This window comes from Schistocerca nitens, chromosome 8 (genome assembly GCF_023898315.1).
Source record: "Schistocerca nitens isolate TAMUIC-IGC-003100 chromosome 8, iqSchNite1.1, whole genome shotgun sequence".
Lineage (NCBI taxonomy): Eukaryota > Metazoa > Arthropoda > Insecta > Orthoptera > Acrididae > Schistocerca > Schistocerca nitens.
In genome coordinates this window covers 547792098-547815786 of record NC_064621.1, presented here as the reverse complement: position 1 = coordinate 547815786, position 23689 = coordinate 547792098, and the positions used below count along the sequence as shown (strand labels likewise).

General features: G+C 43.8%; 1 protein-coding gene across 1 annotated transcript in view; it reads right to left on the bottom strand.

Annotated features, from left to right (window-relative positions):
* Positions 1–2743: 2743 nt before the first annotated feature.
* LOC126198545 (mitochondrial mRNA pseudouridine synthase RPUSD3-like) overlaps positions 2744–23689 on the bottom strand; it is a 144096-nt gene continuing 123150 nt past the window's right edge. Inside the window, exon 5 of the mRNA XM_049934954.1 lies at positions 2744–2994. Coding sequence (XP_049790911.1) covers positions 2785–2994 — 210 coding nt within the window. The 3' untranslated portion in view covers positions 2744–2784. The remainder of the gene's footprint in view (positions 2995–23689) is intronic.

The following is a 23689-nucleotide window of genomic DNA, read 5'->3' as shown; positions in this document are numbered from 1 at the left end:
ATGATGTGTACCACTTACATCAATGTTGAAGACATCTTTTGTATCACATTTTTCGAGTCTTGAAGGGAATGTACACTGCAACCAATCAGTAGTTCTGATCAGTAAACCTTAATTAGTTTCACCAAAAACATTTTTGTAACACTGTTACATTTCTTTTCTGGACGTATTCCAAGCAGTCTATGTTTCAATACTCATTTGTTTTGTTCCACAGAATTTCGGCACAGAGTCTTCTGGCAACCTTCAGGTGAATACTGATAGGAAAGGCACTGAGCTCATGAATTAAATACCCTGCCAGCACATGCGTGGTATGCCCAGTTGGTGTGGCGCATGCACTGTTTGTCTGGAAGTCTGTTTGCTGCATTGCGCACCCTCCGCTATGAAAGCTGGCTTCACTAATATCAGATAGAATGTCTTCACATGGCAACGATGCTGCCTGTGCAGAGCACAAAGTTTTTCTATGACAGAATTCCATGCAGCATTTAACAGGAAACCGCCGTCTCGATTAATAAGGGATTCAGGAAATTGTATTTCCACTGATTCGTTGATGGTGGAGCTTCAAAAGTTTGACATATGCAATAGCGGACTTATTGGCTTAGATGAGACAAGTATACGACTGATGTTATATGATGAATTCCTGCACTGTGTGTGTCGTTTTGTCCTATGTAAGATTTGCACATTCACATCAAATTCTGTAAACATGTGCCTTGTGCAACTCTTAAGTAGTCTTTAATAAATCCCAATAGCTCCAAGATCTTAGGAAGAGGACGGAAAACTGCTTTAACTTTGTCTTCTTAATATTATGCCTATTTTGAGATGAAATATTTCAAATTTATGGTAACTAGGCAGTCGTTTTGAAGGCCTCATCCTCTTTTTTGTCTTGTCGTTTGTACATCTGTAGCATTCCCTGTACTTGTTGTGATGAATATCCATTGTTCAGGAACACAGTTTGTAGGTGGTCCAGTTCCATTTGCAGATTATCAGCATCAAAGATGGTACAGTAGTTACCATATATTGGATTTCAGCCAAAATAGGCAGAATATTAAGAAGGGGCAAAGTTAAAGCAGTTTTTCATCCTCCTCCTAAAATCTCGGGACTATTGGGATCTGTTAAAGACTACTTAGAGTTGTGTAAGGCAGGTGTTCGAAGAATTCTATGTGAATGTGGCATATCTTAATAGGACAAATGATGTGCACAGGGCAGGAATGCACTGTAGAACAGTGGTATACTCACCTTTTCCACGCCAAACCTCTGGAGTTCCAGCATCAGTGAATCAATGGAAATAAGACTGCCTGAGTACCTTATTAATTTAGATGGCAGTTTCCAGTTGAATTCTGGTGTAGGTGGCAACATTTGCCATGTGAAGACAATCTATCTGATATCGGTGGTGGCAGCTTTCACAATGGAGGGCACAACGCAGCACACATACTTGCAGACAAATAGTGCATGCGCGACACCGACTAGACACACTGCGCATGTGCAGGTGGCGTCTTACAAATGTAAGCTCAGTGCCTTTACTATCAGTAATCACACGAGGATGGCCAAAAGACTCTGTGCCGAAATATCATGGCAGCAAGTTGCAGACATCTGGTAGTTCACCAGAAATTTTGTTGAACAATCTGTACGCAGGGAAAGTTTCAAATCTCGCTCTGAGTCCTGCGTTATTTGAATCTTTCTACAACCTCTTGTTTAGCCATTCTTACAAGTTCTCTCTTTTTAATCATCGTCAACAGTGTAGAGTTACCAGTGCCAAACTCTAAACATTTTAGTTTTCAACATTAAATTACAAAATATTTTGACTGGACAGTAGTATTGTCATGCTAAGTTTTTCACTTACTTTCCTAGCATCATTCTTGAGAGTTCTATGAATAAGCCCTCAGACCTGGCGAAACTTGGACAATTCTTCACTGAAAGAAGTTCAGGTGTAATTACCAAATGGAATAAATTATATAAAGTGATCCTGTTGTAAATATTTAACTATTATACAGTGTATTATGGGGTCTGGAGTGTGCTGTGAACTATGATTATCATCTGCCTCAAACGTATTGGATATTTCACTTTTTGCACTTCATCTTGGATGTCCTACTGTGAGGCTGAAGGGGATTTACACATCAACTATGTATTGTAGTTATTGAGTGAACATTTGCATAAATCTAGCTGCATGTACATTTCTCCTTTGAGTAACTACTGTTTGAAAATATAATTGTATTTAAATTCTCATGACAATTAGAAATATATACAGCAGTTCAGAATGTAATTTTACTTTTGCTTTCTTATTGAAGCATTTTGTAACATTAATTTTTGGTTTCAGGAGCTGCACAAGAAATGCTGCTAACATGTTTTACCCAATGACTACTGTACAATATGCATTTATGCATTCAATAAATGCGCCTTCCCTTTTGCATCCTCCTTCAGGAGTTGTCACTCAGATCCGCTGCAAAGTAAGAAATAATTTCCCACGGCCCAAAGAAACTAAAAGAATCAAAATACATGGTTGGAGGACACGCATGTCTACATTGGAAGGACGTAAGATTCTAATGAGGAGAATTCTGAAGGGGAAACATGTTCTCTCACATTAGTTACAAAATTTACAAAAAGCAGAAACTGTGTTCAGCTATGTTAGTTCACATTGGATGAAAGACTTGTAAGACATTATTGATGTGATTCTTATGTGTATTAAGCACATGAATCTAATGCTAAAACAGTAGCATTGTACAGTTAAGTAATAAATTTTTGGAAACTGTTATATTGTAAAATTTATTTTGCTTGTACAAAAATAAATAACTGCTATGCCATGGTTCTTGTGGATGCTCTCTCTAGCATTAATTTTTTACAAGACCACAAAAAATAGTCTGGAGGAGGGGCATCAATTATCAGATCATTGTTTTTGCCTTCATAACTTCTTAAAATCAAGCTTTTAAAGTGAATGTGTGCTGGTATAATCAGATCTTCACCAGGTTTTAGCTCCAGGGCAGCAACTAACTGTTTACTTAACCTCTGAAAAAGAAAATAAAAATCTTGTTATACATTGTTCTGATAATAAATTCTTGTTGCCTGTGATAGTAAGAACAGGCTTTCATTAAAAATTATACAATTTTCATTCTAAGAGATTGCCAATTTACACAATCTTTCACTGTAATCTCTGGTGGCACAATGTAGGCCTACATACGAGCATAACACTGTTAAGGAAACTGGTCAGTGTACATCACTGACCTGAAACTAGGGGGTGGGATCTTGTTTTTCCAAGAGTGTTGAATTTTGGGTCCCCCTCTTGATTGGGTATACAATAAATGTTACTACAAGAATTACTCCGTATGAGTGCAGCTTTCGGGTTAAGCTGCATATTACCCAGCCGCATCGTGAACAGTCACAAGCTGTAGTCACATCTATTTTTTGTTGATCTGCCAGAAGAGAATTGCTCTAAGCTAACATGGGAACAGATTATTTACAAAAATACATAGAAGTAAACCCAGTCTGGATGGTATTCAGAAAAAACTCACATTTTATTTTTGCTTTTTCATTTAATGAAATGTTCATCTACATCTACAATGTTCATCTACATCTACAATGTTCATCTACATCCATACTCCGCAAGCCACCTGGTGTGTGGTGGAAGGTACCTTGAGTACCTCTATCAGTTCTCCCTTCTATTCCAGTCTCGTATTGTTCATGGAAAGAAAGATTGTCAGTATGCCTCTGTGTGGGCTCTAATCTCTGATTTTATCCTCATGATCTGTTTGCGAGATATACGTAGGAGGGAGCAATATACTGCTTGACTCCTCGGTGAAGATATGTTCTTGAAACTTCAACAAAAGCCTGTACCGAGCTACTGAGCGTCTCTCTTGCAGAGTCTTCCACTGGCTGCTTTACCGACGATTTATTTTATATGGTCATTCCATTTTATATCACTCCTAATGCGTACTCCCAGATAATTTATGGAATTAACTGCTTCCAGTTGCTGACCTGCTATATTGTAGCTAAATGATAAAGGATCTTTCTTTCTATGTATTTGCAGCACATTACACTTATCTACATTGAGATTAAATTGCCATTCCCCGCACCATGCGTCAATTTGTTGCAGATCCTCCTGCATTTCAGTACAATTTACCATTGTTACAACCTCTTGATATACTACAGCATCATCCACAAAAAGCCTCGGTGAACTTCCAATGTTATCCACAAGGTCTTTTATTTATATTGTGAATAACAACGGTCCCATGACACTCCCCTGCGGCACACCTGAAATCACTCTTACTTTGGAAAACTTCTCTCCATTCTGTTATCTAGGAACTCTTTAATCCAGTCACACAATTGATCTGATAGTCCATATGCTCTCACTTTGTTCATTAAATGACTGTGGGGAACTGTATCAAACACCTTGCAGAAGTCAAGAAACACAGCATCCACCTGGGAACCCGTGTCTATGGCCCTCTGAGTCCTATCGACGAATAACGCGAGTTGGGTTTCACACGATCGTCTTTTTCGAAACCCTGCTGACTTTCAAAGTCAGAGAAATGTTAAGGTCCTTCTATCATCAGTGAGACAAAATAACAAATAACTCAGTTACTCATGGAAAAAAAATTCTTTTTATTTCAAACATATTATTTCAGTGCTCACAAAACTGCAATAAAAAAAAATGTACCATAATTTCAACAGTGAAGTGCAGAAGTGAGTCAGTGCTTGTTTGGGGATGAAACAAACCTTCAATTCATTGTAAAATACAGGAGAACATGCCATGTTGTTGTACTGAAGACAAATTTATAAATGCTATAGAGAAGTTGAGACACACACACACACCTTTCCTTTCCTTTGCCCCTACATGGTGCTGGCAGGATGCACAGTGCTAGTAATGCTGAAAGTCTCAAGAGGGCCCTCACAGACAGGCATTACTCCCACTCCCCCTCCCCCTCAGCAAGAGATTTCCCCCGCCCCATCCTCGGAAATGCAGAGTGTAACAGACACCCCCCCCCCCTTTCCCATTTCATCCCGCACCACACCACATTGAGCCCTACAATGCTCCTTTCACTGAATGGGAACTGGAGCAGGCTCTTAGCTCTTCACGAGACACAGCCACAGGGCCAGACTCCATTCACAATCAGATGATTCAACACTTGGATGTTCTCCATAGGCAACAGCTCCTCAGGGTCTTCAATCACATCTGGCTCACGGGTGATTTTCCGTCACAATGGCAAGACAGTATAGTTATCCCTGTCCTTAAGCCCAGGAAAATCCCAATGTCTCTCGACAGCTACCACCCCGTTAGCCTTACAAATGTGCTTTGTAAACTGCTTGAAAGGATGGTCAACTCCAGATTATGTTGGGTACTTGAATCTCGGGGCCTTTTGTCACCATATCAGTGTGGCTTCCAGGAAGAGCAATCTCCAACTGACCATTTACTCCGATTGGAATCAGTCATCCGACAGGCTTTTACTCACTGCCAGCACCTTGTTGCAGTTTTCTTTGGCCTACATAAGGCATATGACATGGCTTGGTACCATCACATTTTAGTTACCCTCCATGACTGGGGCTTCCATGGTCCCCTGCCGATTTTTATCCACAAGTTTTTATTTTACCGGCTCTTCTGGGTTCAAGTTGGTGCCACGCTCTTCCTCATTGCCATAAATGGGCTTGTGACCTCTGTTGGGTCTCTGGTTACCCCGGTGTTGTATGTTGACGATTTTTGCCTCTGATGCAGCTTCCACTCGATGGTGTCTGCTGAGTGCCAGCTCCAAGGCGTTGTCTGACGTGCCTCTATGTGGGCCACCATCCATGGCTTCCCTCCTCCAAAATGTGGGTTATGCATTTTTATCATTGACCCACAGTACACCCTGATCCAGAACTTTACTTAGGCAACCAGCTTCTTGATGTTGTAATGAGTCCCGTTTCTTGGGCCTTATTTTTGATAACAAGCTGACATGGCTGCCCCACATTCGCCACCTAAAGACTACATGCATGCGGAAGCTTAATGGTCTCTGCCTCCTGGCTCACACATCTTGGGGTGCAGACCGTTCCTCTCTTCCCCATCTTTACCGTGCTCTGGTTTTGTCCACACTCGATTATGGTAGTAAAGTTTATGGCTCAGCAGCTCCTTCCGCTTTGAATCTCATTGACCCTGTCCGTCATTGAGGGGTGCGTCTGGCTATTGGTGCCTTTCACACTAGTCCTGTTGATAGTCTCCTCACAGAAGCAGGGATTCCCCTTCTACACATCCGACGGAGCCAACTCCTTGTTTCTTATGCAGTCACCATTCACTAGTTCCTTGACCATCCTGTATACCCTGTGCTCTTTGCCAATGAGGGATGTCTCCCTCCTAACACCCGCCCACAGGTGGGATTGCTGGTTGGCATGCATCTCATTACCCTCTGCTGGGATCTCCATCTGCACTCACTGGACTGTGCCCCATGTCTTTCCTCCCGTACCTCCCCTTAGATGGTGCCTAGACCACGGATTAGGGTCACTCTCTTCCAGGGTCCTAAGGTCTCTGTTGCTCCTATGGTTTACTGGTGTCTTGTATGTGCCATCCTTGCAGAGTTCCAGCGTGCCACTGTCTTTTACACTGATGGTTCTAAGACTACTGATAAGGTGGAATATGCTTTTACGTCTCCTACCAGCTTCAAGCACCATTTGTTGCCAGTATCATGTAGTGTATTTACAGCAGAGCTTCTAGCCATTTACAGGGCCTCCTTTTTGTTTCTCATGCCTCCCTCCATAGTGTTTTAATTTGTTCCGACTCCATGAGCAACCTTCAGGCTATCGATTGATGCTACCCCTTGGTCTCTGCCATCCATGACCACCTCTCTGCCCTTGAGCATGCCACCTGTTCAGTCATCTTTCTCTGCGTCCCGAGTCATGTGTGAATCCGGGAATGAATTGGCTGACCACTTGGCTCGAGAAGCAGATACTTAACCCCCCCCACCCCATTCCAGCTGCGGATATGCGGATCTACGTCAAATCTCTGTCTGCCCACCATTGGAATGCCACCTGAAGTATTACTGCTCATAGTAATAAACTCCGCACAATCAAGGAGTCTACTGCAGTTTGGGGCACTTTTTTCCACCCTTCTCGGAAGGAGTCCACTGTTTTATGTCATTTACGCATTGGCCATACCTGGTTCACCCATTGTTTCCTCCTACTTAAAGACCCACCCCCACAATGTAGTTGTAGCACCCGATTGACGATGTCTCACATACTGGTGGCATGTCCCCATGTTTCGACCCTTCATGCTACATATAGTCTTCCTGCTTCCTTAAATTTAACATTAGCGGACGATCCATGGATGGTTGACTTGGTCCTCGGTTTCCTCTGTGAAAGTGGTTTTTATTTCCAGATGTAAGGTTCTCCTTTAGTCTTGGAGCAGGGGTGGGTTGGTTGTGATTGGGGCTCTTTTAGCAGTCTTCACATTCTGTGACCCCATGACCGCCCCCCCCCCCCCCCCACCCCCGTCTCTTTTTCCAGTTTTTACATTTGGTCTCACCTTTTATGCTTATACTGTGTGTGTTTAATGTTCATTCTTTTACAATTTGAATCCTCTGACTGATTCCATTCGTTTTTAGCAGACTCTCTTTCTTACGTACCCCCTTTGGAATCATGGAACTGATGACCTCGCTGTTTGGTCCCATACTCTCTCAATGAATCAATAATGCCCCATCCTCACAAACCCCCAATCCTCCCATCACCATCAAGAATCAGCTAAAAAGCAGCATACTTGTCATCACCTTGGACTGGAACATGACCTGGAATGAGGGACATCCTACCTAAGATCCTTCCCACCCTCTTATAGTGATTTCCATCACTCACCCAAAAATCATATCCCTGAGGAAGACCCAGGTGCAAGACCTAGTCCACCACTATGCAACTGCCAACCCCCTTTCCACAAGGATCATATCCCATGTGGAAGACAGGTGCATGATCTGCCCATTCCACCCACCCACCCACCATTTTCTTCTCCAGTCCTGTCACAGGATAATCCTACTTCATCAAAGGCTGGGCCACCAGTGAAAGCAGGCATGTCACATCATCTCTGCTGAAAAACACTGCACAGCTTGTTATATTAATATGACTACCAACCAACTGTCAACAGGATGAATGACCACCACCAAACTGTTGTGAAGAACAAAGTTCACCATCTGTTGGCCCATCATGCAACTCATTATAACATGCTACATTCCAAAGCTTTACAACCCAGACCACCTGCTGAAATGCAGTGTTTGCACTGCATCCAGCCGGCACAGTACACATGCGCACCTTTTATTCTAGCTCAAGAAATGATTATAAAAGCTATAGTCGAGACAGCATAGGTAGATTCCCGACAGTTCATAGTGCTGTTGCCAGCTTTCAACTGCGAAGCATTAATGCCTGTAGGTGAAAACTGTAGCTGTCTAAAGATATGTGACAACACTGAGGCATTGCCATGGAAACATTTACAAAATTATGTTCCATTACTGGTAGAGGCAGCTCCATGAAGTTGCCACCCCCACCCCACTTCAACTGTCAGGTATCAGCTTACATAGCAATTTTTGTTCCTTTTTGTATTTGCCTATCGACAAATCACAGCTTCTGCATTTCGGTGAGTGGTATCCTTTAATCCAAAAGTATCAACACAAATTTATGAGTGCGAAAGAATTGCATTGGAAACTGGTACATGAAGTATACCCTTTCTCGTACTGTAAATACACTTCAGTCTCCTCTTTAACAGTCTGGCCCCGGTAGCTGAGTGGTCAGCGTGATGGAACGTCAATCCTAAGGTCCCGGGTTCGATTCCCGGATGGGTCGGAGATTTTCTCCGCTCAGGGACTGGGTGTTGTGTTGTCCTAATCATCATCATTTCATCCCCATCGACGCGCAGGTCGCCGAAGTGGCGTCAAATCGAAAGACCTGCACCAGGCAAACGGTCTACCCGACGGGAGGCCCTAGCCACACGACATTTCACTTTCATTTCATTTCCTCTTTAACATATGTTGAAAATAAAAACAATACAATGAAGCCACTTCCAGAAGCCTGGAGCAAAACATCAACAGTGAATGCATAGAAACTGGCAGTCAATAAATGATCCCAAGGAGTACCTACACAGAATATGCAAGACATGCTTCTGATGATAATGTGTGTTACTTTTTCTATTTATTCATTTCTTAAAGTTGTTTCCACTTTTATAAAGTCACATATCAGATTTTCAGCCTTCTCCGTACATTGATACTGTTGCAGTAATTCATTACTAAATTACCTTCAATATCATATTGCTTTTGTGTCAGAACACAAAAGTTTTCAGATACATTCAATTGGTATTAGCTAGTGAATTTGGTCGCAGCAACTATGGCAGTGTTAACAAGAACTTGCACTGCAGACTGTAGATGTAGCATTTATTTTACATACAAAGTATGCACAATTATTAAAAATGAACCATAGAATCAAATAAAATTAAAATTTCAGCCGTTGTCCTTTTTAAAAGTGCAAGAAGTATTCTGGCAACTGTGTTGTTATGTGAGAGCTTAGTGAATTTGAAAAGGGACAAACTGTTTGGGCTCGTCTGGTGAGTGCTGCCGTAACTAAAGTAGCCAAAGTGTGTGGTGTTCCATGAGGCACCATAACTAAGATTTATACAGCATACAGGGAAAGTGGAAAAATCATCATCCACTAAGTCATTAGTGTGTTGTGGGATCATGACAGACTGTCACTGAAGAGTATTATGACAAAAAAGAAGAGGATAATGGCTGTTAAAGTCATTGTAGCATTGAATGTCCCACTCATGAATCCTGTCGGCACCAAAACAACATGAAAGGAGCTCTATAAGCTGTGAATTGCTGAGACAGCTGGAACTCCTAAACCACGTCAGTAACGTAAATGCCCGCAGCAGGAAAATGTGGTGACAATCCATAAAAACCTGCATTGGAGCAATGGAATAATGTAATTTGATCCAATGAGTCCTGTTTCACACTGCTTTCAACTTCTGCCTGAGCTTACATCTTTTGCATGCTGTCCCACGCCTAGAATACAGAGTGAAAAATGGCTGGAATTTAGTGATGATTTGCGCAGCCGTATATTTCTGCCGCCCTCCCCTTCCACCCATGGTTACTCTGCACGGTTGCATTACTGCAAAAGATTATGTGACTATTTTGATCAATCGGGTCCATCCCATGGTGCAATGTTTATTCCCCAATGGTGACGCAGTGCTCTAAGATGACAGGGCCCCTGTTCACAAAGTTTTGTGAGCAAGAGGATGAATCGAAGTACTCCACTGGCCACCAGTCATTAGATCTTAATATTACCACCAGTCATCAGATCTCAATATTACTGAGCCTCTGTGGTGTACTTTGGAGAGAAGAGTACCTGATTGTTATTCGCCTCCACCATCGTTACCTGAATGTGCCACTGTTTTGGTGGAAGAATGGTATAATGAGACCGATGACCTCACTGTTTGGTCTCCTCCCCCAAATCGATCCAACGCGACTGTGAAGTATGCACATGGAGGGGTTTGAAACTCAATTTTGGCATAGAGGAAATTGAATCTCACTTTTTTTTTTTCTGGAAGGGGATACAATGTCTTTTCAAAAAATTTCAGAACTTTATCTACAAAATTTTTCTATACTTATCTTTAATTATTGTGCAAGGTCTCTATCGAAATACTCTCATCCACAATTGATACACCGCTCTCAATGCCATTTCCACTTCCGGAAACAGTCATGGCACACTTTTTGCTGGAGTGCTCAAAGCACCATCTGCAAATTTGCACTTATCTCATCTACAGTTGCAAATCTTCATCCTTTCAACAGGGTTTTCAACTCGCGAAATAAGAAAGGTCCGCAGGGGCCAGGTATGGAGGATGAGGCAGCACAGTGATTTTGTTTTTCGTGCAATTGTCAGTCACCAACAGGAATGAATGTGCAGATGCTTTATTGTGATGCAAGAGCCATGAATTGTCTTGCCACATTTCAGGCCATTTCCTTCTCATATTTTCTCGTAGGAAACGTAACATGTCCCGATAGTACCATCAATTAAGTTTGTTGGCATGAATTCATTTGAAAGTCAAAGAAAACTATCAGTATGGCTTTGACCTCACCTGATGAGCATTTTTTGGTCCTGGAGAAATTTTTCCAACCTATTGTGAAGATTGGACCCTGGCCTCAACGTCATAACCGTAGACCAACGTCTCATCATCACCAGCTATGATTCTCTTAAGGAACATCTCATTCTCATTTGCACGGTCCAAAAGCTCTTCACAGATTGCGAGTCGAAGGTCTTTCTGACCTTGATTCATGAGCCTCGAGACAAACTTGGCGGCAACATAATGCATTCCAAGATGCTGTGTCAGAATTCCACGACACGATCCGACTGAAACTTTAAATTCTTCTGCAATTTCTCCAACAGTCAGTCTTTGACTGGCATGCACAATTTTGATGACATTCCTGACATGAGCATTGTCGGTAGATGTCAAAGGACATCCTGAACGAGGGTCACCTTTAACTTCAGTCTGGCCACTTTCAACCATGTGAACCATTCGTAACATTGAGTATGGTCCAAGCACTCATCACCGTAGGCTTCCTGCATAATTTGGTGATTCTCTGTAAAGGTTTTCTCGAGTTTCACGCAAAATTTAATGAGACGAGTTGCTCCTCTAATTATGCCATCTCAAAATTCGCAAACTGTGCAACATGTTTTACTCAATACAAACCTCGTATAAGGAAGATCCTTAAACTCATTAAATAATATTTAGACAACACTGAAAAGAATATAAAAATTCTTTATTTGGAAGCTAACATGCACTCCACTAATACACACTGATCCAACGCTGATAGTATAATTAGTCTTCATAATTTTATACATCTTGAAAACTTATTCTATTTTCTTGTAAAACTGCAGGTTGTAAGTATTTCTCCAATTACTGCCAAAATGGTTTGTTAACAACTTGCTCACATCTGACACTGTTCTGTGTTATTTGTTTGATTATAGCTGGTTTGGTGTCTGGTACAGTTTCGTCTTCTTTGTTACATATTTTGCTACACCTGTATCACTTCTGTAATGACCGGAGGTCTGACATTACACTGGATGGCGGTTGTGGGTGGGATGCTGATGGACCACAACACCTGGGTGCAGGTGCCTTTCTGACACCCGATGTGCGCTGGCAAAGCAGCAATAAAGAACCCAACATTTATAGTTTAATAATACACAGGCAATCAGACTATATTCCAGATCATCTGTGGCAGTAGCAGCAAACGGCCAGCCAGGAAGGCGCTGATATCGGTGTGCGGCCCACATTTTTGTGTCGCCCACTGCACATGGCATGTCATGTCATGGTCCATTAATTCACGCTGCAGCTTTCGAATATGGAAGACAGCCAGCATCAGCAGAGTCTGCCCACAGGAGCAGAAGCGGGAATCCAAGAGACTGCTTGCCACTGCAACAGCAGAAGAGCAGTTGCATGTCCAGGCTTGTAGTGGAGACCACCACGTAGTTCGTTGTTCGAAGGCACGTAAGTCATCTTTTCGGGCTTTGCACGAATGGCGGCATTGCGGCTAACAGTGGGGCTTGCAGCATGGAAAATTGTAGATGGCTATTTGAGTAGATGGGGGGCCAGCACAGGTCCTCCTCAATATACCGGGTGATCAAAAAGTCAGTATAAATTTGAAAACTGAATAAATCACGGAATAATGTAGATAGAGAGGTACAAATTGACACACATGCTTGAAATGACATGGGGTTTTATTAGAACCAAAAACCTTCACAAACGTCCGACAGATGGCGCTGGGCAGCAAAACATCAGTGACTGTGCATGACAATCGTGTATAAAAGGAGCTGTAATGAGAGAGAGAATCAGATGCGCCAGCAGTCGCAGGAATCAGATGCGCCAGCAGTCGCAGCATGTTGGCATTACCTGAAAAGGCACTTTTAGTGAAGCTGTATTATCAGAATGGGGAATGTGCTAGTTCAGCGTTACGATCCTATTGCCATAGGAAGGGGATTCGAATGGATAAAGGTTCGTTGACAGATGTGGCGAGAATGATTTCAAAGTTCGAAGCCACGGGTTGTTTAGACGACAGACACCGACCGTAGTGGCTGACCGAGCACAAGGCGTAATGCTGCTGAGACAATTCAGGAAGAAATGGAAACTGTGGCGGGTTCGTCTATGCACGGGGAAGTCAGCACTCGTGCGGTCACACCGGCATTCCATACACTACTGTTTGGTTGGCACTGAGGCGTACCCTCCAATGCTATCCGTACAAAATCCATCGGCATCATGAGCTGTTACCTGGCGATTTAGTGGGCATTTGCGGTGTGGGCGTTTCAAAAGATTGTGGAAGATGACGATTGGTTGAGTAATGTGTTGTGGACCGACGAAGCTCATTTCACGCTCCGAGGGTCTGTCAACGCCCACAACTGCAGAATTTGGGCTACTGAAATTCCTAGAACTGTCGTGGAAATTCCATTGCATGACGAGAAAGTCACAGTATGGGTTGGATTTACCACATCTACTGTTATCGGGCCTTTTTTCTTCGAGGAAATGCGTGATTCTGGTTTTGTAACTGCTACCGTGATGGGTGAGAGGTACGCCGATATGTTACAGAATCACATCATCCTCAGCCTGGCTGATAAACACCTGCTGGAACGTATAATGTTTATGCAGGATGGCGCTCCACCCCATATTGCTAGACGCATGAAAGATCTCTTGCATGCATTGTTTGTTGGTGATTGTGTGCTGTCTTTGGGGTTACCTGAAGCCGCAAGTGTATTGTGATCGACCAACATCTCTAGGGATGCTGAAAGACAACATCCGATGCCAATGCCTCACCATAACTCCGGACAAGTTTTACAGTGCTGTTCACAACATTATTCCTCGACTACAGCTATTGCTGAGGAATGATGGCAGACATATTGAGCATTTCCTGTAAAGATCATCATCTTTGCTTTGTCTTACTTTGTTATGCTAATTATTGCTATGCTGATCAGATGAAGTGCCATCTGTTGGACATTTTTTGAACTTTTGTATTTTTTTGGTTCTAATAAAACCCCATGTCATTCCAAGCATGTGTGTCAATTTTTACCTCTCTATCTACATTATTCTGTGATTAATTCAGTTTTCAAATTTATACTGACTTTTTGATCACCCGGTATGTACTGTGCTTGTTGTGCTACCATACTGGTTTCTTCACCTCAACTTGAAACAGAGCTGTGGCCTGGTCATGGGGAAATTAGGCCACCTGAGTCATAGACTTCCAGCTATGTCCACCATCTGACACCTTGGACTGCCCCACCTGTCTAGGGTGTGCAGTGACTGGCTCAGTGGAGTGTCCATAATACTGCAATACCAGCAGATTCTCCTTGCTGAAATTCCATCAGGCTGTTATAGTTTAACCCGCTTTTCTCAGCTTCTTACAATCCTAAAACAATGAACTCGTATTCCCACAGAAACATATTACCTCTAAGCCAGTACAATCCTTGTCCCACAACAAAATTCTCGAACATCCTATAATTCAGTCTCCTTTACCAGGTAACCAATTATCCTAACTATATCTTAACTAATATTTATTTGTTACTGGTTACACAATCTATTGGTATTTTATGCACAGCCAGTTTGTGGCCATGTACAGATCTTTGCTTAAGGTAAGTGTAGGTTGAAACAATACAGCACTAAAACCTGTGACACTTATAGTCATAACTTCATTGTGTTACTTTTTGCGATACTTCTGTATATGCTGAAACATCTGTTTCACTGCGATCCATTCTTTTTGTGACCCATCTAATGGATATAGGAGTTCTGGTTTCAGGGTATCATTTAACTAAGTTTGGTTCTGGTTAGACAACACATCTAGCAGCTTTTCCAGCGAATACAACTAAAGTTGTGTCAGATTAACTAGTCTTTCCCGTGAAAGTAGATGGCCGACAGAATGTCATGCCCACTATGTTGCAGGTTGTACTATTAACGGGAGAGCCTTCTTGTTTCAGTTAAAAAAAAAAGTAACTCTAAATTTGATGATATAGTTTTATTCCTGACACTTTTGTTTTTAAGAAATCATTTTTGTGTCCACATCAGATGCTTCTTGTAACTGCAGCATCAGGTGTAAGGATCTCTTGCACCTGGAGCATCAGTCATGGACGAAAATTCCCAAAGACCTCCTATTGGATCCATAACAAAATAATTTTGTTAAGTCCTTTACAGGACAATTTAAAAATTTTAACAGTGACGTGTTGAGACAAATGTCATGTTTTTTGCCCAAAACATTGAGACAAAAGCATGCACCAAAAATAGACTTTTTAAGATAACACAAAATAGCTATGAATGCTGGTAGAGAATGCAGTTTCAAATTCTGATCAAAATCATGTCTTTACTGAGCGGGGCAGTGGTTAGCACACGGGACTCGCATTCGGGAGGATGATAGTTCAAACTCGTCTCTGGCCATACTAATTTAGGTTTTCTGTGATTTCCCTAAATCGTTTCAAGCCGGGATGGTTCCTTTGAAAGGGCATGGCCAATTTCCTTCCCTAATCAGAGTTTTTACTCGGTCTCTAATGACCACATTGTTGATGGGACGTTAAACACTTATGTTCATGTTAGTGGTGTGGGCCTGTGTGGCAGCCCTCATCCACTCCCCTGTTTGTTCAGTACGCTTTTCACCCGATTTTGTGCAGAAGGTACAACAGGTTGGTCCGATCTGAAGTTCGAGGACATTCATAATTTACATAATGCCTTGTAGGCCATCGTAGAAATTACACCTTGCCACACTGGTTGCAATGTCAACTATATTTGTCCTCCTGCTGTGAATGGTTTTTGGAGACACTTTTTCACAGATCACTTTGTAACTCGATAACAAAGTTTCCGGTGAACTTTGGGCGAACACTACAATAAAGCAGAAAGAAAAAAAAAAATAATAATAATAATAATAATTCGCCGGGGACTACCTTCTTAAATTATTAATTATGTCACTTTATGCTCCCAACATGCTGTTTTTGCTCTTGAATTTCAGTATTCTTTTATAAAAATGGAAATGAAATTCAAATAACTTAAACACCCACTAAAACTCTCCATTTGGCTCGTGATACCTGTGAAAGTCACTGGCTAGCTCGCTGCTCCTACTGTCGTAATGCTAATTCACAGTGATGTCACATTTTGGGAAATGGGTTACAAATGCTGTGTAATACCATATTGTACAAACACAGCTACAGAAATGTCTGAAAAGTTGTTTCTGAGTATTCCAGACAATGAGAAGATGCCTAAAATGTGGTTGCACTGCACTGGCAACTTGCCACCATGTAAATGCACAAGTCCACTAACTTAATTGAAAAAAAGTCGAACTGTGAAGTTAACATTAATTTATCTATGAGATGTGCTCTCCGACTGTTACAACAAAGGATAGCATCATTCAAAGAGATTAAAGTCCTAGTGAAAATTGTCATTCTACCTAACTACACCTCAATTATCAGAGCGACAAACTGTCGAATCTCTTAAGGCGATGTCCATAGACTGATGGTTCGAATCTAACCTGAAAGAACATCTTAACTTATTTGTAAAAGGACTCGACAGTCCTCTCACCAATCACAATTACAAAACTTCACCACACTGATTTTAAACAGAATATTACTGTGTTTTCCTTTGCTGTTTACATGCACTTACATTTGCAATGGCTGTTCACTCACACATCATATTTGAAAAGATATTTTCTAGTTAATGTGACCCCACACTTTTTACTAGACTTAAGCACCAAAGAAACTGGTATAGGTGTGCATATTCAAATACAGAGAGATGTGAGCAGACAGAATACAGCGCAGAGCTGTCGGCAATGCCTATACAGGGTGTTACAAAAAGGTACGGCCAAACTTTCAGGAAACATTCCTCACACACAAAGAAAGAAAATATGTTATGTGGATATGTGTCCGGAAACGCTTACTTTCCATGTTAGAGCTCCTTTTATTACTTCTCTTCAAATCACATTAATCATGGAATGGAAACGCACAGCAACAGAACGTACCAGCGTGACTTCAAACACTTTGTTACAGGAAATGTTCAAAATGTCCTCCGTTAGCGAGGATACATGCATCCACCCTCTGTCGCATGGAATCCCTGATGCACTGATGCAGCCCTGGAGAATTGCGTATTGTATCACAGCCGTCCACAATACGAGCACGAAGAGTCTCTACATTTGGTACCGGGATTGCGTAGACAAGAGCTTTCAAATGCCCCCATAAATGAAAGTCAAGAGGGTTGAGGTCAGGAGAGCGTGGAGGCCATGGAATTGGTCCGCCTCTACCAATCCATCGGCCACCGAATCTGTTGTTGAGAAGCGTACGAACACTTCGACTGAAATGTGCAGGAGCTCCATCGAGCATGAACCACATGTTGTGTTGCACTTGTAAAGGCACATGTTCTAGCAGCACAGGTAGAGTATCCCGTATGAAATCATGATAACATGCTCCATTGAGCGTAGGTGGAAGAAATTAAAATGAGCTCTAACATGGAAATTAAGCGTTTCCGGACACATGTCCACATAACATCTTTTCTTTATTTGTGTGTGAGGAATGTTTCCTGAAAGTTTGGCCGTACCTTTTTGTAACACCCTGTATAAGAAACAAGTGTCTGGCACAGTTGTTAGATTGGTTACTGCTGCTACAATGGCAGGTTATCAACATTTAAGTGGGTTTGAACATGGTGTTACAGTCGGTGCACAAGCGATGGGACGCTGATTTTCCAGTACGATTCTTTCACTAGTGTGCTGTGAATCACAGGAACCCAGTAAAATATCAAATCTCCGACGTCATTGTGGCCGGAAAAAAGATCCTGCAAGAACAGAACCAACGATGAGTGAAGAGAATCATTTGACGTGACAAATGTGCAACTCTTCCACAAATTGCTGCAGATTTCAATGCTGGGCTACTTGTAATGCTTACCAGAAATAAGGCCACATTGCATCCATGTGTCGTTTGCTGAAGGTTGCTCAGAATATGAATGTGGACGTAAACTGTGTGACCCCAATGCTTCTGACTTCTCCCAGGTTGTTTATCGAGTTCAGTATCTTTTGCCAAGTGCTCCAGCTACAGGACAACACACGCGCTGCAGTGACGTTATTAAATTCTCAAACTGATGAGTTCAGGCTTTCCACCGTTAACACCAGTCACACGGAAGCTAGTCAGTTATAGCAAACAGAACATTGCGCTGCTGGAACACTTTACGGCATCTGCCTCTTACACATTGGTGGTTCATTCCATTACATTTTTGAAGCCTTCTGTTTGGTGTGGCTAGTGTCCCTGCTATTTTCCAATGATTTTTAGAGCAAGTGACTACGCCTGTCTCAGGTTGCATGAATTATCTGGATGATATTGTTTTCACAGGCTCCTCCACAGCCAATCACCTGAAAAATTTGCACAGTTTGTTTTCTGTCTTACAGTCTGCAGGCTTACGGTTTAACCTCGCAAAATCTCAGTTCTTTCAACCTTCTGTTGTTTATTTGGGGTTTGAGGTCTCATGGGGTGAGATTTGCTCTTTGCCAGACCGCATCTCCCACTGTTATATCTAGGCCTCGTCCCTCATCCACGAACGAGCTTCGGGCCTTCGTAGGGAAGACAGCCTACCATAAACTCCTGCTGGGGCATCCACAATGGCCCACCCGTTGCATGCAAGAACATACCTTTTTGCTGGAGCCCGGACTGTGAATGTGTTTTTCAAACGTTGACAACTAAACGACTCTTGGCCCCTTGTTTAGCTACATTCTCTCCGGCGACAGATGCCTCACAGTACAGCCTCGGCGGGATCCCAGCGCTCCAATATGCTGACTGATCTGAATGACCTGTTGCTTTTGCCTCTAAATCTCTCATTCTGGTCCCTCACAGCATTACTATCAGATGGAAAAAGCTCTCGGCATTGCCCATGCTCTCCAGAAATTTGATGTTTTTTTTGTATGACTCCAAGTTTCACCTCATTACTGACCATAAACCGTTGGTTTCCTTGTTTAGTCCCTCTCACACTTCCTTGCCTGACAAGGCAGCACACTGCCTACAATTCTCTGTTCTTGTCTTGCTACAATTACGAAATCCATTTTCAACCTACGTCCAAACATGCCAATGTGGACGCCTTGTCGCGCCTTCCTGTAGGTCCTGATCCAGGTTCAACAGGGCTGGCCAAATAAACTGATGGGATGGGCTTCGGACCCCCTGCACAAGTATGTTTCCTTACAGTATCACCTCTCTGTTTTTGATGGTGTTCTATTGTTGTCCACTGAAGACCTCTCTCCAGAGCAGTCATTCCTGCCTCGTTATGGCACAAGGTTCTCCACCATGGCCAATGTGGAGTTTCGCAAACTAAACTGTTAGCTAGGAGACATGTTTTCTAGCCAGGGATTGATGGTGAAATTGTCTGTTTTGTCACAGCTTGTGGGCAGTGTACCCTGCAACAGGCATCTCCCAAGGCCTCTGTGCCCGCTGCAGGTTCGGGGGTAGGAATAGGCCCGCAGTATTCCTGCCTGTCGTTAGAGGCAACTAAAAGGAGTCTCAAATAGTTCGGCCTTATGTGATGGTCCCCCGTCGGGTTTGACCTCCATATCTCAAAATTTTTCCGAAGAGCGAGCCGATTGGGGAACGGCACCTTACATTGAGAACTTTCGCCAGCTTATTCGTCGTTGCATTGCAAGTCCTGCCTGCTCTCCATCTCTTGGGCATGGATACGTTCCTGCGTGCACTTTTCGCCATGCAATGTGCAGTGCCAGTTTCTGCACTGACGGCACCCATAGACTACATGTCACCTAAAATCCAGCATGGTAGCCAGTCCGTTGTGGTGGGGCCGCCATGTACCCTGTTGGTTGTAGCCCCCTGACAACACAGGGATCGCTCTACTGATGCCTGCGCGTTAACTCCCCATGTATGCCAAGGAGTAGATACTCATCTCCCTGGGGCATCGGGACTCCCGACAATGGCCATCCTGCCAGGTGGGCCTTGCTGTAGCTGGGTGGCGCCCATGGGGAGGGCCCTTGGTCGGAGTAGGTGGCATCAGGGTGGATGACACGCAATGAAGCACGGCACATCATCTCTTGCTGGTGGCCAGCCACCAACAGTCCCTAAGTGTTCGAGGGCTCATTTTAAAGCTAATGTGTATGACCCCCAAGTCCTGGCCACACCATGGGAGGAATGAAAAGCTATGAATGACAGTGAAACATATTCGCCCCGGTATCTCATCTGTGCCAGAGCTGATGGTGAATCCTTTATATCTGTGAAGCCTCAGTTATTTGTAGAGCAACTAGAGGACCAGTTCGGGCAGGTGGATGGCTTGTCCAAAATGCGTTCCGGTTCAGTCTTGATAAAAAACAGCATCCCCCGCACAGTCACGGGCCTTGTTCGCTTGTAAGAAGCTGGGGGATGTTTCAGTTACTATCACGACCCATAAAAGCTTAAATATGGTCCAGGGCAATATTTTCCACAGGGATCTCCTTTTACAGTCCGATGACGAGCTTAGCGGCAACTTAGAGCAACGAGGTGTCCATTTCGTCCAGCACGTACACTGGGGTCCGAGGGATCATCAAGTTGCCACCGGTGCCTTCATCTTGGCCTTCGAGGGTGACACATTACCTGAGAAGGTCAAGGTGATGGTCTAACATTGTGATGTAGAGCCATATATCCCTCCCCTGATGCGGTGCTTCAAGTGTTGGAAGTTCAGCCATATGTCTTCACGCTGTGCTTCCAGCCTCGTATGTCGCGATTGTGGTCAACCATCCCATCCTGATACTCCATGTGCCCCGCCTCCCATCTGTGTCAACTGTGGAGAGCACCATCCCCCTTGCTCGCCGGTCTGTCCGATTCTGCAGAAGGAAAGGAAAATAAGGGAAATTAAGACCCTGGACCGACTGACATACATGGAGGCTAAACAAAAATTTGAGCGGCTTCATCCCATGCGCATGACATCTTCTTATGCCGCCACTGTCACTCCTGCTACAGTTACATCAGCTGCAACACATCCAGTCAGCTCTCAGAGTCGAAGGACCACACCTGCCCCCTTGATGGTGAGGGGGGGGGGGGGGGCACTTCACTCCCTGTTGCTCCTGCTCCATCTACTCCAAGAGCAACCCCCCCCCCCAACCATAGGGGACATCAGTTCCCCTTTCCCAGCCGGAGAAGAGTAAGACTTCTTTAGCTACTCTCGCCAGGAAGGGGTCCCTTGGGGACCTCCCTTCGCAAGTTCCGACCCGCGGAAAAGCAGACACCCGCAAGTGGCTGAAACAACCACCAGTCAGGGCCTCCTCACGGTCGTCGTCCGTCCCTGAGACTGACCCAGTAAAGCCCTCCCAGCCTGAACCACCGATGGCACAGTGCGAGAAGCAGAAAAAGAAGAAGGTTCCCAAGAATCACGACAGTGCGGTGGCACCCGTCCCACCGCTTCCTACAAGCTCCGCATCTGAGGATGAGGTCGAGATTCTGGCATCTGCTGAAGACCTGGATCTCATCGGACCCTCGGACGCAATGGATGTCACTCGCGCAGGTACTGAATCGATGGCAGCAAGTGACCCAGTAGCGTAATCTGCCTCTCCAGTCCCTTCATGCCTTTCTGAGCCATGGACAATATCGTCCTCCAGTGGAACTGCAGTGGTTTCTTCCACCATCTAGCTGAGCTCCGACAACTTTATCAGCCTTCACCCTTTCTTCTGCATTGCTCTTCAGGAAACTTGGTTTCCAGTGATGCGAACCCCCACCCTCCGTGGCTATCGGGGTTATTATAAGAACCTGGCAGCTTATGAAAGGGTGTCTGGTGACGTCTGCATCTATGTCCTCCACTCTCTTCACAGCGAGTCTGTCCCTCTACAAACACCTTTAGAGGCTGTCGCTGTTCGGGTGTGGACGTCACAGGCTGTTACTGTCTGCAGTCTGTATCTTCCACCGGATGGTGATGTCCCACAGCATGTCCTCGCTGCGCTGATTAGAGATGGGCAAAACTGTTCTTTTCAGAGATTGGATCAGAACTGTTCACTCCCTGAAATGAATTAGCTCTTTTTCATGACTCAACACTCATTTACAAAAGAAAATAAATAAAAGGCACATTGCCCTTTAAACTTGGTTTATTCCAGTACTATACCTGTATTTTGATCTTATTTGATCCTATTTTGAAGTAACACAGATAATGAGTAAGAATTTTGTATTGTTTATTGAAATTTCCACGATATGACAAAGTTTTTGATTATTGATTTATTTTGCACTAGCGTGGTTTTTTGGGTGATCGGGAAATGTTGTAACTTGAGATTTACATTAACAATATATTTGGCTATACTGTATTAAAATTTCATTAACCTCATACAAATACATCGCAAGCCATATATTTTTCCTTTCGAAGACGCCTAAAATCGCAAAATCCGTACCAGAATAATAAAAAACAAATATAAATTTGACTGTAAAACGAAAGTGCTGCATATAGCCTTACGCAGAATAAAACAAGGAAAATATTGGTGTATCACATTTTGCGATACGTTTATCGGTTCGCTCGTAATTAAAGCGTAAATTCGAGTGTCCATAATAAAAATCCTATAGTAAGAGGAGTCATCAGGAACCTAATCTAATCAGTTTAAACAAATAAAAACAATTGATGTATACATAACATAATAATGTAATATACATAGCGGTATTACTACGAAGAACAATATCCAGTGGGGACAAACTCCGATGCAGAGGCGCTGAGTCGAGCAGGTCGAGCCGCGAGCTTTATTACTGCGTGAGCTGAGACGGCAGAGACCAGAGTGACACCAGAGTCGCTTTGCTCGACGCTCTGGCTCGAGTCGAGACGGTGGGGTGAGCGTTGAGCGGGCGAGTTCCGAGGGTGGGGGAAGCGGTGAACTCACCCGCTCGGAGCCAAATCGTCCGCTCCCTTGCGAGCAGGTTTTTGCAAGTAGTTCCTATGTTATCCGCTAGGTGGCTCTCTGTCCTGTTGCTCGCATCAACTGCCCAGAGGGCAGGACGTGCGACTGAAACGATCGCCGACAGAGTGCGATGCGAAGTTAAGCTGCGCCAGACACTGCACAGTGCACACGGCAGACGACGCACAGAGACGGCCCGGCATATGTGAAACACAAAATCCAATGGGGCACTGCACAATGCAGGCAGCCAAGGTAGAAGCAGGGCAGAGGCCGGCGCTGGCTGTGTTGTGTGGCGTGCACTGTGCTCTGACCAGCAGAGGCGCTGCTGATATGCTCCGTCTCTCTCTCTCTCTCTCTCTCTCTCTGCCGTGGGAAACGTTTGGAGCTACCGTTCTTTTTTTCTGAATCACTGATTGTTCACTCCTTTGAAAGATTGAACTCTATGAATTAGTTCAAGAGCGGATCCCCCATCTCTAGCGCTGATAGCCCAATTGCCACCACCTTTCTTGTTACTGGGCGACTTAAATGCCCATAACTCTCTGTGGGGTGGGTCAGTGGCAACAGGTCAAGGCGTCACCGTTGAGCATGTATTGGCACAGCTCGATCTTTCCATTTTAAATGATGGTGCCTTCACACATTTCAGTGTGGCGCATGGCACGTACTCCGCCATCGACCTTTCAATCTGCAGCCCTAGCCTCTTACTGTCTGTCCAATGGACAGTGCATGATGACCTGTGCGGTAGTGAACACTTTCCGATATTTCTGTCACTGCCACAGCGTCAGTCTTCTGGGTGCCCTTGCAGGTGGGCTATGAATAAGGCTGACTGGGACTTGTTCTCCTCCACTGCCACTATTGAACCTGTTTCTCATGAAGCCACTGATGGG